At 42.9% G+C, this 14,585-nt stretch overlaps 1 protein-coding gene across 2 annotated transcripts in view; it reads right to left on the bottom strand.

Moving 5' to 3' along the window:
• The window catches only part of SEC63 (SEC63 homolog, protein translocation regulator), a 69,271-nt gene extending 56,517 nt beyond the window's left edge, over positions 1–12,754 (bottom strand). Inside the window, exon 1 of one of the 2 annotated variants that reach the window (XM_082404752.1) lies at positions 12,486–12,754. In XM_082404752.1, the coding sequence (XP_082260878.1) occupies positions 12,486–12,609 (124 nt within the window). In that variant the 5' untranslated portion in view covers positions 12,610–12,754. The remainder of the gene's footprint in view (positions 1–12,485) is intronic. The other variant, XM_082404751.1, reaches the window with a different exon arrangement.
• Positions 12,755–14,585: the final 1,831 nt, after the last annotated feature.

Raw genomic sequence — 14,585 nt, 5'->3', positions numbered from 1 at the left:
GCTCAGTAGTTGTGGCGCGCAGGCTTAGTTGCCCCGCAGCATGTGGGATCTTAGTTCCCCGACCAGGGATCGCAAACCCGCGTCCCCTGCATTGCAGGGGAGATTCTTTACCACTGGACCACCAAGGAAGTCCCTCAAGTTACATTTCTTAAACTGAACTAGAGATGCAAGATAGTGGAGAATTCTAAACGAATTATAGTGTGCTGCAAGTGGGTCTCTGAGAAGGATGCTGTCTCCTTAGCATACTCTCAAACATGACCCAAGATCCTACTAAAGGGTCCTCTCTACCCTGCCATCTCATCAGCCGACAACACAGCTACTGTTAGCTACCTTACTCTTCATCCAATCCTCTACCATTACCACTCTATTTTTCTTTTCACCTTTATCCCAAGTGATAATCCATAGCCCAAGTCAAAGGTTAATTATTTCTAAGACAAAACAAGAGAAAAAGAAATAGAGAAACTCAAATACTGTTACAGTAAAGAAATACTAGCTTTTAAAAAAAAATGGCAATTTAAAACACAAGGATGGGGTTTCCCTGGTGGGGCAATGGTTAAGAATCCGCCTGCCAATACAGGGGACAGCGGTTCGAGCCCTGGTCGGGGAAGATCCCACATGCCGCGGAGCAACTAAGCTCGTGAGCCACAACTACTGAGCCTGTGCTCTAGAACCCACGAGCCACAACTACTGAAGCCTGTGCACCTACAGCCTGTGCTCTGCAACAAGAGAAGCCACTGCAATGAGAAGCCCGCACACTGCAACGAAGAGTGGCCCCCGCTCACCGCAGCTAGAGAAAGCCTGCACGCAGCAATGAAGACCCGACGCAGCCAAAAATAAAAAATAAAATAAATTAATTTTAAAAAACCCAAAAAACACAAGGATGTATGTCCCACTGGGACCTTAAACACTACATACCCCAAAGTAAAAACAATTCACTGAGCTGAAAGGGCCTGCAGACATAAGAGGTACAGAGAATGTCTTCCTCCTTCTATGGCTATGATTGGCTCATTCCATCATAGCCAATCTAGCCAGAGATTCTTTGAATAAGCTTTCAGACATTAATACAAATTCATACAGTAAACTCAGCATATACATAAGAGCAGAAGGAAGAAAATATTCACCATTCTGACACCCAGATAATAATCAATAATAACATTTTAATGTGTTTCCTTTGTAGTCCTCTTTCGGAGAACGTCTGGGAAGGAGGAAGGAAGAAGGGAAATTTGGCAAGGTTGAGGGTACATACTCAGGAAAGGCTTCTCTAAGAACAAGGAAATTCCAGCAACTAATTTCTAGGGGCAATGTGCTTCCCTCAATCAGAGGGCTGCGGGGCTGCCTCAATCAAGGCCCTCAAGGACACTTCTGCAGTAATGATGACATCTACTACTTCTCCCCAGTGCAGCAGATGCCCAAGAGATAGTTTCTCAGACAGAAGAACAAGCAGGACATACAAATGCTAATTTAAGGGCAGCACTCTATAATGTACCAGCGTACAAACTGACAGACACAAACACATAAAGCTAAAGTTTGTGTTAAAATCACATTACCTGTAATTTTTAATTTTTTAATTTCTAAATATCTCCCATGTTTAGAAACTCAATGTAAACATCATTTAATGACTACTGATAACCAAATGAATTGACACCATAATATACCTACCATCCTATAATTCAACATACAAATTATTTCTGATTTTTTGATATTACGGGCATTTAAATAGGGTGTTCTGAGACTCAATTTCCAACGTGGGGGTGGGGAGGGTCCCCACACCTTCGACGAGTAATTCTTGGAATACCAGCTAGGTGCCCGAAAATTCAACTCAGTTCTGACACTATCTAGCCAGAGTTAGCATCAGACTCCACAGGTTGAGGGCTCGGTCCCACAAGACTGCACACCCATGCCCCCCTACTTTAGATGCCAGTGGCAAGCCCAGGTTATAGACTGGGGGGGTTCCAATCACCTCCTCCTTTGGTTTGATTAATTTGCTAAAGTGGCTCACAGAACTCAGAGAAACATTTCACTTACTATATCACCAGTTTACTATAAAAGGATACAACTGAGGAAAAGCCAAATGGAACAGATGCATAGAGCAAGGTTTGGGGAAAGGGCGAGGAGCTTCCATGCCCTCTCTGGGTGCACCTCTCTCCCAAAATCTCCATGTGTTCACCAACCCAGAAGCCTCTCCGAACCCTATCCTTTTGGGGTTTTATAGAGGCTTCATATAGGCACGGTTGATTAAATAACTGGCCATTGGCATTTGAGCTCAATCCCTAGCCCCTCTACCATCCCTGGAGATCAGGGGTAGGACTGAAAGTTCCAACCCCCTAATCACATGGTTGGTTCTCCTGGTGACCAGCAGAGTCCCTTTTCAGTGCTTCCAAAAGTCACCTCATTCACATAACAAAAGATACCTGTATCACTCTTAACACTTAGGAAATTCCAAGGATTTTGGAAGTTGTGAGCAGGAACTGTGGACAAAGGCCAAATATATACAAGAAGCATATATCTGGTCATTCAGATGACCAAAATATATTTTTATAAGTCACAATATCACAGTAGCTTTCTTTGGTCCTACAAGTATTTAGAACTATATCCTTAGAACACTGTCCCAGAAGTGGAATTACTAAATTTAAAATTTTTAACATCTTTATAGCTCTCTTCTAAAAAAGGAAGTAGGACTATACATTCTTTTCAGCAGCTGACATGAATGGCACCACCATTCTTCAGCAGCCAGTATTAAATCCAATTTTTACTAATCTGTACTCAAACTCTTGGAGGCAGACACTGTTGTCATATACATAATCAGCCCTGCCCTTTCCAGTTGCCAAGAATACAGCAAGCACTACATAAATATTTGTATAGAATGTAGAGAACAGCTTTATTAAATAAATATTGGTGGGTACCTACTATGTGCCTGGATGTTTCTGGACACTGAGGATACAGCAGAAAACAAAACAAAAACCCCGCTCTCACACACCATATATTCTAGCGGAGGAGAAAGCAATAAACAAATTAAGTAAACTATATAGTATATTAGAAGATGATAAGTGTTATGAAGAGAAATAAAACAGAAAAAGGGAAGAGCTTCTTTGAAGGTAGAAAAATACTTAACAATTTTAAATAAGGTGCTCAAAGAAGGCAACACTGAGAAGATGGTGTTTGAGCAAGGACATAATGGAGATGGGGGAGGTCATAATGTGGCTATCCAGAGAAAAAGCATTCCAGGCATAGGGAGCAGCAACTATAAAGGTTCAAAAGAAGAAGTGTGCCTCATGTGCCCTAAGAACAGCAGAGCGGCTAGTATGACTGGAATGGAAGAAACAAGAGAGAAAGTATAAGAAATGAAGTCAAAAAGCTCATGAAGGACTTCACAGCCACTCTAATGACTTTAGCTTCTACTGTGATTGAGATGGGAGAGGCTTAAAGGGTTCTGAGCACAAGAGTGACACGGGCCAGCTTCAGTTCTAAAAGGATCACTCTGCTACTATTTTGAGAAAAGACTGCAAGGAGTAAGGGTAGAAACAATGAGACTAGTTAGAAGGCTAATGATAATCCAGGCAATAAAACAGGACGGTGGTGGTGGTGGTGGTGGTGGTGGAGCAAAAAGAAATGGTCAGACTAGATATAATAATTTGAAGGTAGAGCCAACAGGACACACTAAAAGTCTGGAAGTGGCATATGAGACAAAGACATGAACCAAGAATAACTCTAAGGCTTCTTCCCAGAACAGTTGAAGAAACAGATGTGATTAACTGAGATGGAGAAGACTATGGGTCAAGAAGGTTGGGGAGAGGGGAGACAGAAATCACATCAGTATTTTGCATATTAAGATGCCTATTAGATATGCAAAAGGAAATGTGGACCTGGAACTTACATATACAGAAGTCTGGAGTTCAAGGAAAGAGTTCTAGACTGGAAATATAAGTTTTGGAAATATAAGTTTTTATGAGTCACACAGCTGATATTTAAAGCCATGAGACCAGATGAGATCACCAAAGGAATAAGTGTGGATGGAAAAGAAGTCAAGGACTCAGCCTTGAGGTATTCTAAAATTAAGAGGTCCTCACTGGTAAACTATGCTCAATAAATTATCCCACAAAAATAGAGACTACCCACGTGTCTAGAGCCAACTGATTTTTGAAAAGGCTATTGTTCATTCAATGAAAAATGAACAGTCTCTTCAACAAATACTATTTGGACAACTGGATTCCACCCCTAGGAATATACCCCAAAGAACTGAAAATAAGAACTCAGACATCTGAATGCCAATGTTCACTGCAGCATTATTCACAAAAGACAAAGAACAGAAACAACCCACGTGTTCATCAACAGATGAGTGAATAAAAATGTGGTATATCTGTACAACGGAATATTATTCAGCCATAAAAAGAATGAAGTTCTGATACATGCTACAACATGGATGAATGTAGAAAACATTATGCTAAATGAAATAAGCTAAACACAAAAGGACAAATATTGTATGATTCCACTTACATGAAATATCTAGAATAGGCAAATTTACAGAGACAAAAAGTAGCTTGGAGTTTACCAGGGGCTGAAGGAAAGAGAGAACGAGAAGTTATTGCTCAATAGGTACACAGTTTTATTTGGGATGACGAAAAATTTTGGAAAGATGATGGTTGCATAACATTGTGAATGTAATTAATGCTAATGAACTGTACATTTAAAAATGGTTAAAACTACAAATTTTATGTTTTATATACATACTACCACAATAAAAATTTTAAAAGAAAAGTAATATATCAAGTAATATCTCAAGTATGTCCCTTACCTTCCTATTGCTACCACCATTGTTTGGGCCCATATTATTTCCTGTCTGCTTCTCAATCTCTATACTGTCTCATCCTATGAGACGTTATTACATTAACTTGCATATAGCACAGTTGCAAAAGTGTTCTAAAATGTTCAAAATGACACACTGTCAACCAAATCACATATACACTCTTCAGCTGAACATATAAGGTTTTCTATATGACTTAATCAAGTTTTCTGGCCTTTTCTCACACTTTTTCACTCTGGGAACTCTGCTGCAACTGGTTTGATCTGTACTTTAAACATGTTTCATGCTTTCCAGCCTCTACGCTTTTGCTCATGTGATTTCTTCTTTGCACCTCCTCCCTCCATTCCACCCATTAAATCTTTCTTATCCTTTAACAGTCCAGTCAAAATCAACTTACTCTGAAGAGCCTTTCCTCATCTCTAGATGCCCACTACCACCCCCAACTAGATGCAAATACTTTATCCAACTAACTTCCATAGCACTTGCTTTCACTTCTCTTACACTTTCTTTGTTGTGTTTTGGATATAATAATTTGTGTATCTGTCTAATCCTAATTCTCCCACCCCATCCAGATTATAAACGCTATCAAAAGACTATATTTACACTGCATTCATCTTTGTACCGTCTGCTGCTCCTAGTACAGGCAAACAGTGAATGCTCAATCAATAACTACTAGATTTAACTAAACAGGCAAAAATCTAAAGTGAAAAACATCTGGAATCTACACAAGAAAATTCCTTCATCCATACTGACAAATATAATTCCAAAATGTAAGGAACACCTTATGTTACCAAACCCAAGTTTGGGTTTGCTCACCTGCCACAGCAAAGCCAATTTACTGACGCTGGGTTGTGGTGAAGGAAAGTACAGCATTTACTGCAGGTGCCAAGCAAGGAGTAGGGTAGCTCATGCTCAAAAGACCCAAACTCCCCGACTGTTTTCAGGCAACGGTTTTTAAAGGCAGCATCTAGGGGTGAGGGCTGCAGGATACATGGCTTTCTTCTGATTGGCTGGTGGTGAGGTAACAAGGTGGTGTCTCAGGAATCTCAATCATCAACCTTCCAAAGTCACCACAGGGTTGGGGGGGGTGGGGGGGGGGTAGGTCTTAGTTCCTGAAGAACAACTCCAAGAGATCCTTCAGATAGTTCTGTATATCCCTTGAGGAGGAACTAGGACTCTGTTTTATCCCTGAACTATTGTCATTACTTTTCTTGTTTAACTGCTTTTCCTTTGTTTCTGCATTCCCTCACTTCCCTACTTAGTAACTACCTATGCCTACTCTTTGGAACTCAAGGAAGGCCTAGGAGACTAAAGCCTTTTTCTACAAACAAGAAATGGGGGACACGGAGGGGCTTTTGTACCTGGCAGGGTCCTGCTTGGTTTCAATCCCCCTTGCCTTTGATACTCCTCAATCTTGAGGGGAACAGTTACGGGACAAGAAAGGGAATAACGTTTTGAATAGAGAGGTTAATCATAAACTCGGCAGAGGAACTCGGGGTTTAGGGGGACTTGGTTTCACTTATTAAGAGAATGAACAATAACGCCTTTCAACAAACAATGTGACGGTGAGATGGTGTAACAACATTTGTCATCAACAGAGTCTGGTAATGGGACTTTTTTTAAAAGGAAGTCTGAGTACAATATGGATATATTTGTTATGACCTGTAAAGTATAAGTAAGGGAGTGAACATCTGAAAATTTTATTTTATATGAAAGTAAGCCTATCTTTGTCTTTCAGGTTCTCCAAGATCAAGCAAGAATGCAAGATGACCTTTAAAAACAATTTTATAAATGCATTTACTAATCCAATGTCTGTCACCGCATTTATAAAACCTAAATGTTGTACTATAATTCATACTGCCAAGTTTCCTCTATGACGTGAGACTTAAATGTGTACATGCTCACGTCTGATACCTTTTCTGTCCAGACAGAACACAGAGGGAATGACTACTTTAAAATGACTCAAACTTCTCAGATCTCTAATACCCCTTCAAAATCTAAAATCTTAGGAAGACTGTATGTTCTAACTGCAATATGAACATTCAAAAAATATACTCCTTTGAACACAAAACTGATAACTAGCCAGTTTTTTCTGTTAAAAAATCCACTCAACAACAGATTGAGATAACTCTACTGTAATTAGAAATTATCTAGATAAATCAATAGATAAAGCCAACATTTCATTTTAAATAAAAATGTTCATCCCCATCCTTTTCCCTGCACTCAACCCTAAAACTGATAAAAGTTAGTATGTTATTATTGGACGAGTCACCAAACAGCTTTTAAGAGGAAGAGAAACAAAACAGAAATGAGTGAAAATTCAAAATCTGCACTCCACTCTCTCATTCCCTCCACGGTACATATATTCCACAAACAGCCCATGCTATCTTACAATTCTCTTTCTAACCTGCTCATTCCCCTATATGCTGACATCTCAAAGGACTAATAAGCCTCTGAAATGGACTCCTTCTCCATCTAGTTTCTACCCGCCCAGACACCACCACCTCCCACCAAACCATTCTCCACTAAAAGCTCCACAAAAGCAAAACTGACCATGTAAATTACCCTACTTAAAAACCTCCATTATTTACCCAATAACTTATAGGATAAAGTATAAAATGGTTGATTTGCTCCTAAGTGCCAATCACATTAAATCTTTTTTTTTTTTTAAAGTTTTTTCCTTTGTGATGAGAACTCTTTTTTTTTTTTTTTTTTTTTTATGGCTGTGTTGGGTCTTCGTTTCTGTGCGAGGGCTTTCTCTAGTTGTGGCAAGCGGGGGCCACTCTTCATCGCGGTGCGTGGGCCTCTCACTATCGCAGGCTCCCCTGTTGCGGAGCACAGGCTGCAGACGCGCAGGCTCAGTAATTGTGGCTCACGGGCCCAGTTGCTCCGCGGCATGTGGGATCTTCCCAGACTAGGGCTCGAACCCGTGTCCCCTGCATTGGCAGGCAGCTTCTCAACCACTGCGCCACCAGGGAAGCCCCACATTAAAGCTTTACCACTTACTGAACATCTCCACGCTTTTGCATATGCTTTCCCCTACATCTGGAACGCACTTCTCCCATTTACCTTTTAAGACCTATCTCAAATCAACTCCTCTACATTAAACACCCAAATCCCGGGCTTCCCTGGTGGCGCAGTGGTTGAGAATCTGCCTGCTAATGCAGGGGACACGGGTTCGAGCCCTGGTCTGGGAAGATCCCACATGCCGCGGAGCAACTAGGCCCGTGAGCCACAACTACTGAGCCTGCGCATCTGGAGCCTGTGCTCCGCAACAAGAGAGGCCGCGACAGTGAGAGGCCCGCGCACCGCGATGAAGAGTGGCCCCCGCTTGCCACAACTAGAGAAAGCCCTCGCACAGAAACGAAGACCCAACACAGCCAAAAATAAATAATAAATAAAAGATTAAAAAAAAAAAAAAACCCAAATCCCCAAACAGAATTATTCTCTCCTTCCTCTGTGCTCCCACAGCACTTTCCACTTATCATTTTAATACTTATTATAATGTGTTATAGTAATTACAGGAGAGAGTATAAGGTAGTGGCTAACAAGAGAAGCTTTGGCATAAGATGGATTTGGGTCCAACACTCAATCTTCCACCTAGTAGCAATACAGCTTTAGACAAGTTGGTTACCTCCTCTAGGGCTCAATTTTCTCATTAATAAAATTGGGATAACACTTGAGTCTAGTTTAAAGTGCTATAGTGAGTGCACTCAGCACTACCCACCTTTGAGGCTAGTCAACATTCAATGAACAGCAGCAAAGCTGAGGTGAGGATCACAATTATCTGTCTAAGACTGGAGGAGGATGTGGGGTCTCCCCCCCACAAGAAAAGGGACTATGTCTGAAGTCATCCCAAGGGGATGCACACACCAAAATGTTTAATCACTTCTGGGTGATTTGGGTGATGGAATTACAAGCAGTTTTTGTTCTGTTCCTTTGATCTTTTCTGCATTTAGTATATGCAACTTACTAAGAAAAAAGCTATAAGCCCTTAAATACCTGATCCATCGGCCTTCCCTCGTGGCGCAGTGGTTGAGAATCCGCCTGCCAATGCAGGGGACACAGGTTCAATCCCTGGTCCAGGAAAATCCCACATACCACGGAGCAACTAAGACCTGTGAGCCACAGCTACCAAGCCTGTGCTCTAGAGCCCGCGAGCCACAACTACTGAGCCTGCGTGCTGCAACTACTGAAGCTCGTGTGCCTAGAGCCTGTGCTCCACAACAAGAGAGGCCACCACAGTGAGAAGCCCACGCACTGCAACGAAGAGTAGCCCCCGCTCGCCACAACTAGAGAAAGCCCACGTGCAGCAACGAAGACCCAACGCTGCCAAAAATAAAAAAATAAATATTAAAAAAAAGCTTTAAAAAAAAAAACCTGATCCATCACCTAGGAGCAGCATCTAGCACAAAGTATTATGCTCTATAAATACTTGCAAAATGAAGAAATTTCTACAGTACATTTAGTTTTACAAGCAAGCATGTTTATACGCATTTATTTCTTTGCTTCTCATAACCACTTCTTGGGTTAGGTAGGGCAGGTTATTATTATCACCCCTAGAAAATGAGGATGAGAGTTCAGAAACAACTAAACAGGGACTAGGCTGGAACTTAAAACCAAAACTTCTAACTTCAAATACAGCGTTTTTTACTTCACTACTAAGCACTAAAAGTGAACTCCTACTCACATTCCCAAGTCAGAGAGCTAAATCACTTGTACACTATTTGAGAGGGAGCAAGCAAAGAAGAATAAAGGAATGTAACTTTTTAAAAAAAGTTTCATTAATCCTTTCAAACAATGGGGGAAAAAATCTGAGTACATAAGTGTACCAAATCAAATTGTTCCAGAAAGTCTAAGTAACCAGCAAAAACAACAGGAGCTAAGAGCCCCCATATGTGCCAGACACTGTTCTAAACATTTTACATATATCTATTTTATTAATTTAATTCTATAAAACAGATAACTACTGTCTCTAGTTCACAAATGAGTAAACTAAAACATAGAAATTAAATCACTTGCCTAAGATAACACAGTAATTGGCAGATCCAGGTTTCAAAACTAGGCAGTTTTGAAAAAGTAAGATCAAGGAGTCAAAAAAAAAAACCTCCAAAATCTGGGAAAAGCAGTGATGTATTTTATCTCAATCAAAGGATCTATAATCCTTAACCTATGGAAAGAATAAAAGCCCTCTCTGGATTATTTGAATTTCTAATAATTAGAAACAGTTATTTTCTCTTGTTCAAATATCATTATAAACCTATTAAAGTTGCTTTAACAAAAATATTCTACTTTCAACTACAAGAACTTTACAGCCCTATTCTACAGTAAGTACTTATTAGCTTTGTAAAATAAAAAAGCTAAGACATTAGAGGTTTTTTTGTTTTCAGGAAAGTGCACATATCAAAAGAAATACACCACCTCCCAAAATGACAACTCCAACAAAAGACCACTACCTACCTTAGCAACACTACTCAAACCTAGTTACAATTTACAATCACATAGGGACTTTTTAAAAAACCAATACATAGCACCCACTCCAGACCAATTAAATCACAATATCTGGTGATGGGTCTAAGTTTTTAAAAGGTCCCCCAACTGATTCTAATGAGTAGTCAGGTTTAAGAACCACTATTCTAAGGAAATCCAAACCCTCCATATTATTACTTCACACAGAGCTTTTGCCCATAAAGGTCTGAAAAAGTATTCAGTCATCTTATTCAGCCAATTTGCAAACAACCAAGAGAGTAAGATAAATAGGACCCTTCAACTACTAAAAGGGGTATTAATTATAAGGGCACTTAGCCCAACAGATTAGACAAAAATCAAGGCAAAAGGATTCCAACGATAATGTTTTGGATAACAGAGTAACTTCAATTAACACGTCAAATATGCCAATGACCAAGCTATTTCTATTTGTCAAACCCTATATTTTCCAATCTGAAATGGCGCCATGCTTTCTGATGGACTCAAGAGCTCAACAATTCCAAAAGAGCAACACTGAAACAACTGTCAACCTTGAAACTGAAAGCCCTCAAATGTGTCATCTTTTAAAAAAGCTAAACAAAGATTAAACTCAACTTTAATGTTGTACAATTGCTGAGTAAATCTTTTTATGCTTTCATATAGAAGATACCCCTGAAAAGTCAATATTGCCATAAGAACTCTGAAATTCAAAATTACATGCCTAGATGTTTGCAGGAAAATAATTTGGTGACTTGGACTGATAGAAGGCTACTTATAATCTTTATTCAACTCACTTAAAAAAGTAGTCATATTTTGCTGTTGGGATATTAATTTGTTTGATTATTGGTGCTGTTTTAGACCCTTAAAGGCTTGTTAGGGTAGGTACTATCTTTCAAAAATTTGAAAAACTCTGTAGCATACCTGTCCTCAAGCGTTTTGAATAAAGCATGTGGATCTGTAGTAGTAATTCTGAATAACACAACAGGATATTTTAATATTTGATTTTTGAAGCTTATTTAGTTTTCCTGTGAAACTGTAAGTAGTTAAAAGCACTGAATCAGTCTTAAAGCATAACAAGTTCCGATGTGATTCCATGCTTCACTGGTAACAATGTCCCCAAAGTACAGTATACCACCTGGACAACCTAGACTCCCACCACACCCAACTTGAGAGAATCTATTTATTCAAGTTAGCATAGCTCTTGTGAAACAGAAAGCCTTCCCTAAATGTTCTTACTCAAAAGCTACTTGTTACTGTTAACGCTACCACAAACAACCTACTAAGGCCTTGCAGTTCTATCAGTTATAAGAATATCACCTGCCATATATCCTAGTAGAGTGCAACAAACGGAATCCAAAACCCAAACATAAAATGCCTTGCAAAGAATCTAAATAATTCTGTGTTCTAACCCGATGTTGTTTAATGTGAAGATTGAGAACTAAAAGCAAACGGACCAGCTACCTCACAACTGGACTACCTAGAAGACTTAATCCTTCCTTCATACTTGCACTTTTTCCGCCATAAACAACAGGAAACTCCAAAGAAACGGAAATAGAGAAAAGCCTAGTTTTTCCTAAGGGTAATAACGGCATCGCTTCCAACACCCCCCCCCCCCCCAGTGTGAGTGAACAAATGAAAAAGCAACGGGGGAAAGGCACGGGGGGAGGGGCGGTTGGCGAGCTCAGCTGGAGTCCTATACCTGCCACCCAGCTCAGACGGTGCCCGAAACATCTGTAACGACCGCTGCAACAGGGAAACTGGGCTGTGGGGGGAAGAAGACCGTGGCCTGGGGGCTCAGAGTGGAGCCTGCACACTCGGCTTCCTCCTTGGCCAACTCTTCTCTCACCTCCCAATTCCCATCCTCCCTATCCCACCCTGCTCCCTCCGTAAAGAAAAATACCCAATAACACAGGAGGCAGAGAAGACAAAGAGGCAAAACGATGCTGCAAGCAGCGTCCAGAACAATGGGGAACAGGGTGCAAAGCGAAACTCCCGAGGAGGACAATGAAGGGGGTGGAGAGGAACCCGGAGAAGCACAGAGGGAAACACCGCCGAGCCCGGGCCCCGCCGGCCGCGGACGCCTGGACTCGAGGCCCGGCCGCGCGTGCGGTTATCACCCCGGGCGCGCCGAGCTGGGCCGGAGAGGGTGGGAGCGGCGCGGCCCAGAGGGGCCGGCGGAGCCTGCGCGGGTCCACCGGCTGCTGCCGGCGGGACTCACCGGCATTCTGATCTCGGGGCCAGAGGTAGTATGTGGCCGGGATCACGATGAGCCCCACGAAGGAGGTAAGGAAGTAGAAGAAGGTGTTCCCGCTGTCATCGTACTGGAACTGCTGCCCTGCCATGGCACCCCCTCCTCCGCCTCCCTCTTCTCACCACCGCCGCCACGACCCCGCTCTGCTTTCGGACTCCCAGGGCCCCGGCCGCGTGTGGCGTAGCTCCTACGCCGCCGCCTCTCCTCCCCGCCCCCACGCTACTCTCACGGACACGCCGCCGCCACCGCCGCTGCGGTCCCAGCTCTCGCGAGAAGAGATAGCTCCCTCCCCGAGCGGTTTTTCCCTCCTCCGCCCCTCGCCTCTCCCCAACCAGCTCTCTGAGAGAGACGTGGCGCGCAGCCGAAGAGCTCTGCGAGCTCCCGCCCTTAGCCCTGCCCGCTTAGCCTCAGCTCCGCCCCTCAAGCTCTGGTAGACCCTCCCTGAAGGCCCCGCCCCTACCCCTGAAGTCCCTCCCCCTCCCTCCTCAGTTTCTTTTCCCAGGGTCGAGCTCCGGGTCCTGAGGCTCGGTTTACAGGGTCCCAGCCGAGGCTTCCGGGCCGAGCAGTGGGCGCGGGCGGTTCACCTGACTGCGACCGGGGTCGCACGCGTTCGAAGCAGAGGTGAGGCTTCCTTGCCTCCCCTGTCTCCCATCGCTACCCACCCTGTCCTGCACTCTCACTTTTCAATTTCCCTGGTTGATAAGAATGTTTCCTTAAGTTCCGGATCCGCTCCTCCAGTTTGGAAACACTGGTCCGTCAGAATAGGGCGCGGGAGCAGGGCGGTGGGGAGGGATGGCGAGGGGTTTGGTTGTAGGGGTCTTTTGGCAAAGCAACGTTTGCTATTAAGAGACTGCGATCTACATTGCGCCCATTTTGCAGATGGAGATTCCCCAAGCCGGTAGAGATGGTGACCTACCTATCCCAATAATATTAATAATATTTATATTATTATAATAATAATATTTATAGCATTTATTTATAGCTAATAATATTTATAGCATTTTCTTCGACACAGGCAGTAGGCAAAGACCTTCATTGCTTTAAATCATTCAATGGTCGGCGAACCCCTTGGAATGAATCAAAGCATGCCCGCTCTCCAGATGAGGAAATGGAGGCTGAGAGAGATTGCCTAGAGTGAAACACAGTAAGGAAACGTCTGGGGATTCAAACCCAGATCACGCTGACACCACAAAGCCAGTGCCCTGACCACCGCCTCGTCGCCGACCCTCGCATTTCCCTGAGAGCGGCCGGCCCTCGCGTGCGGAGTGGGGGCAGGAATCCGCACTGCGAGGAGAGACGGCTGGGGGAGCAGTCGCTCTCCGCGGCCTCTGCCCTCGCCGGCTGTGAGATCCCAGAGGCTGGTGTCAGCTAAGCTGGGAGCCAAGGGGGCTGGCGCCCTGATCCGTGAATGACCCCCACGGTCCCGTGGCAGCCCCGGCTGGAGCCTATCGCAGCATCTCCCCCTCCCCTCAGGGGACCAAAAGGAAAGGCCCACCCGAGTCACCTCACAGAGTCGTTGTGAAGATTAAAGGGAGTTATAGTGAAAACTGGAAAACCAATGCAACAAACAGATATTACATTGTATTTTTAAAAACTCATTTTAAGGCTATATAGTCTATTTACTAGGTTCCTTTCAATATGCCTTCCACTGTTGGAAGCGAAATCTGGTCACATGTCATCTTTTATTTCATGTCGTCAAAAATAGTTATTTATCATAATCAGTGACGACTTCCTTCATAATAGATTATATTCACATGTATTCTCTCTTCCCTCTCAAATGTCGTTAACTACCCATTTTGAAAGAAAATTTCAGAACATCATTTTCTCTGCATTCCCCTCCTCACTTTTTTCTGTGTGAAGTTTTCAAAGACTGTATTAGAGGGGAAGAAATTAAACAGAGAGGTGAGGGGGAGAGGATTGGACAATTAGGTCAGCACAGCACTGTGATCACCCAAGGCTGATATGCCCAAAACAACTTGCCTTGCTTCAGAAACAAGCCTGTCATAAAATTGGCTCAACTGCAGTGGGCAGGATCCTGAAGTTCCTTTTGTTTATGTTGAATTTGTT

The sequence above is a fragment of the Balaenoptera borealis genome, assembly GCF_965194805.1.
Source record: "Balaenoptera borealis genome assembly, chromosome: 9".
Taxonomy (NCBI): domain Eukaryota; kingdom Metazoa; phylum Chordata; class Mammalia; order Artiodactyla; family Balaenopteridae; genus Balaenoptera; species Balaenoptera borealis.
This window is presented reverse-complemented; position numbering and strand designations above follow the sequence as displayed.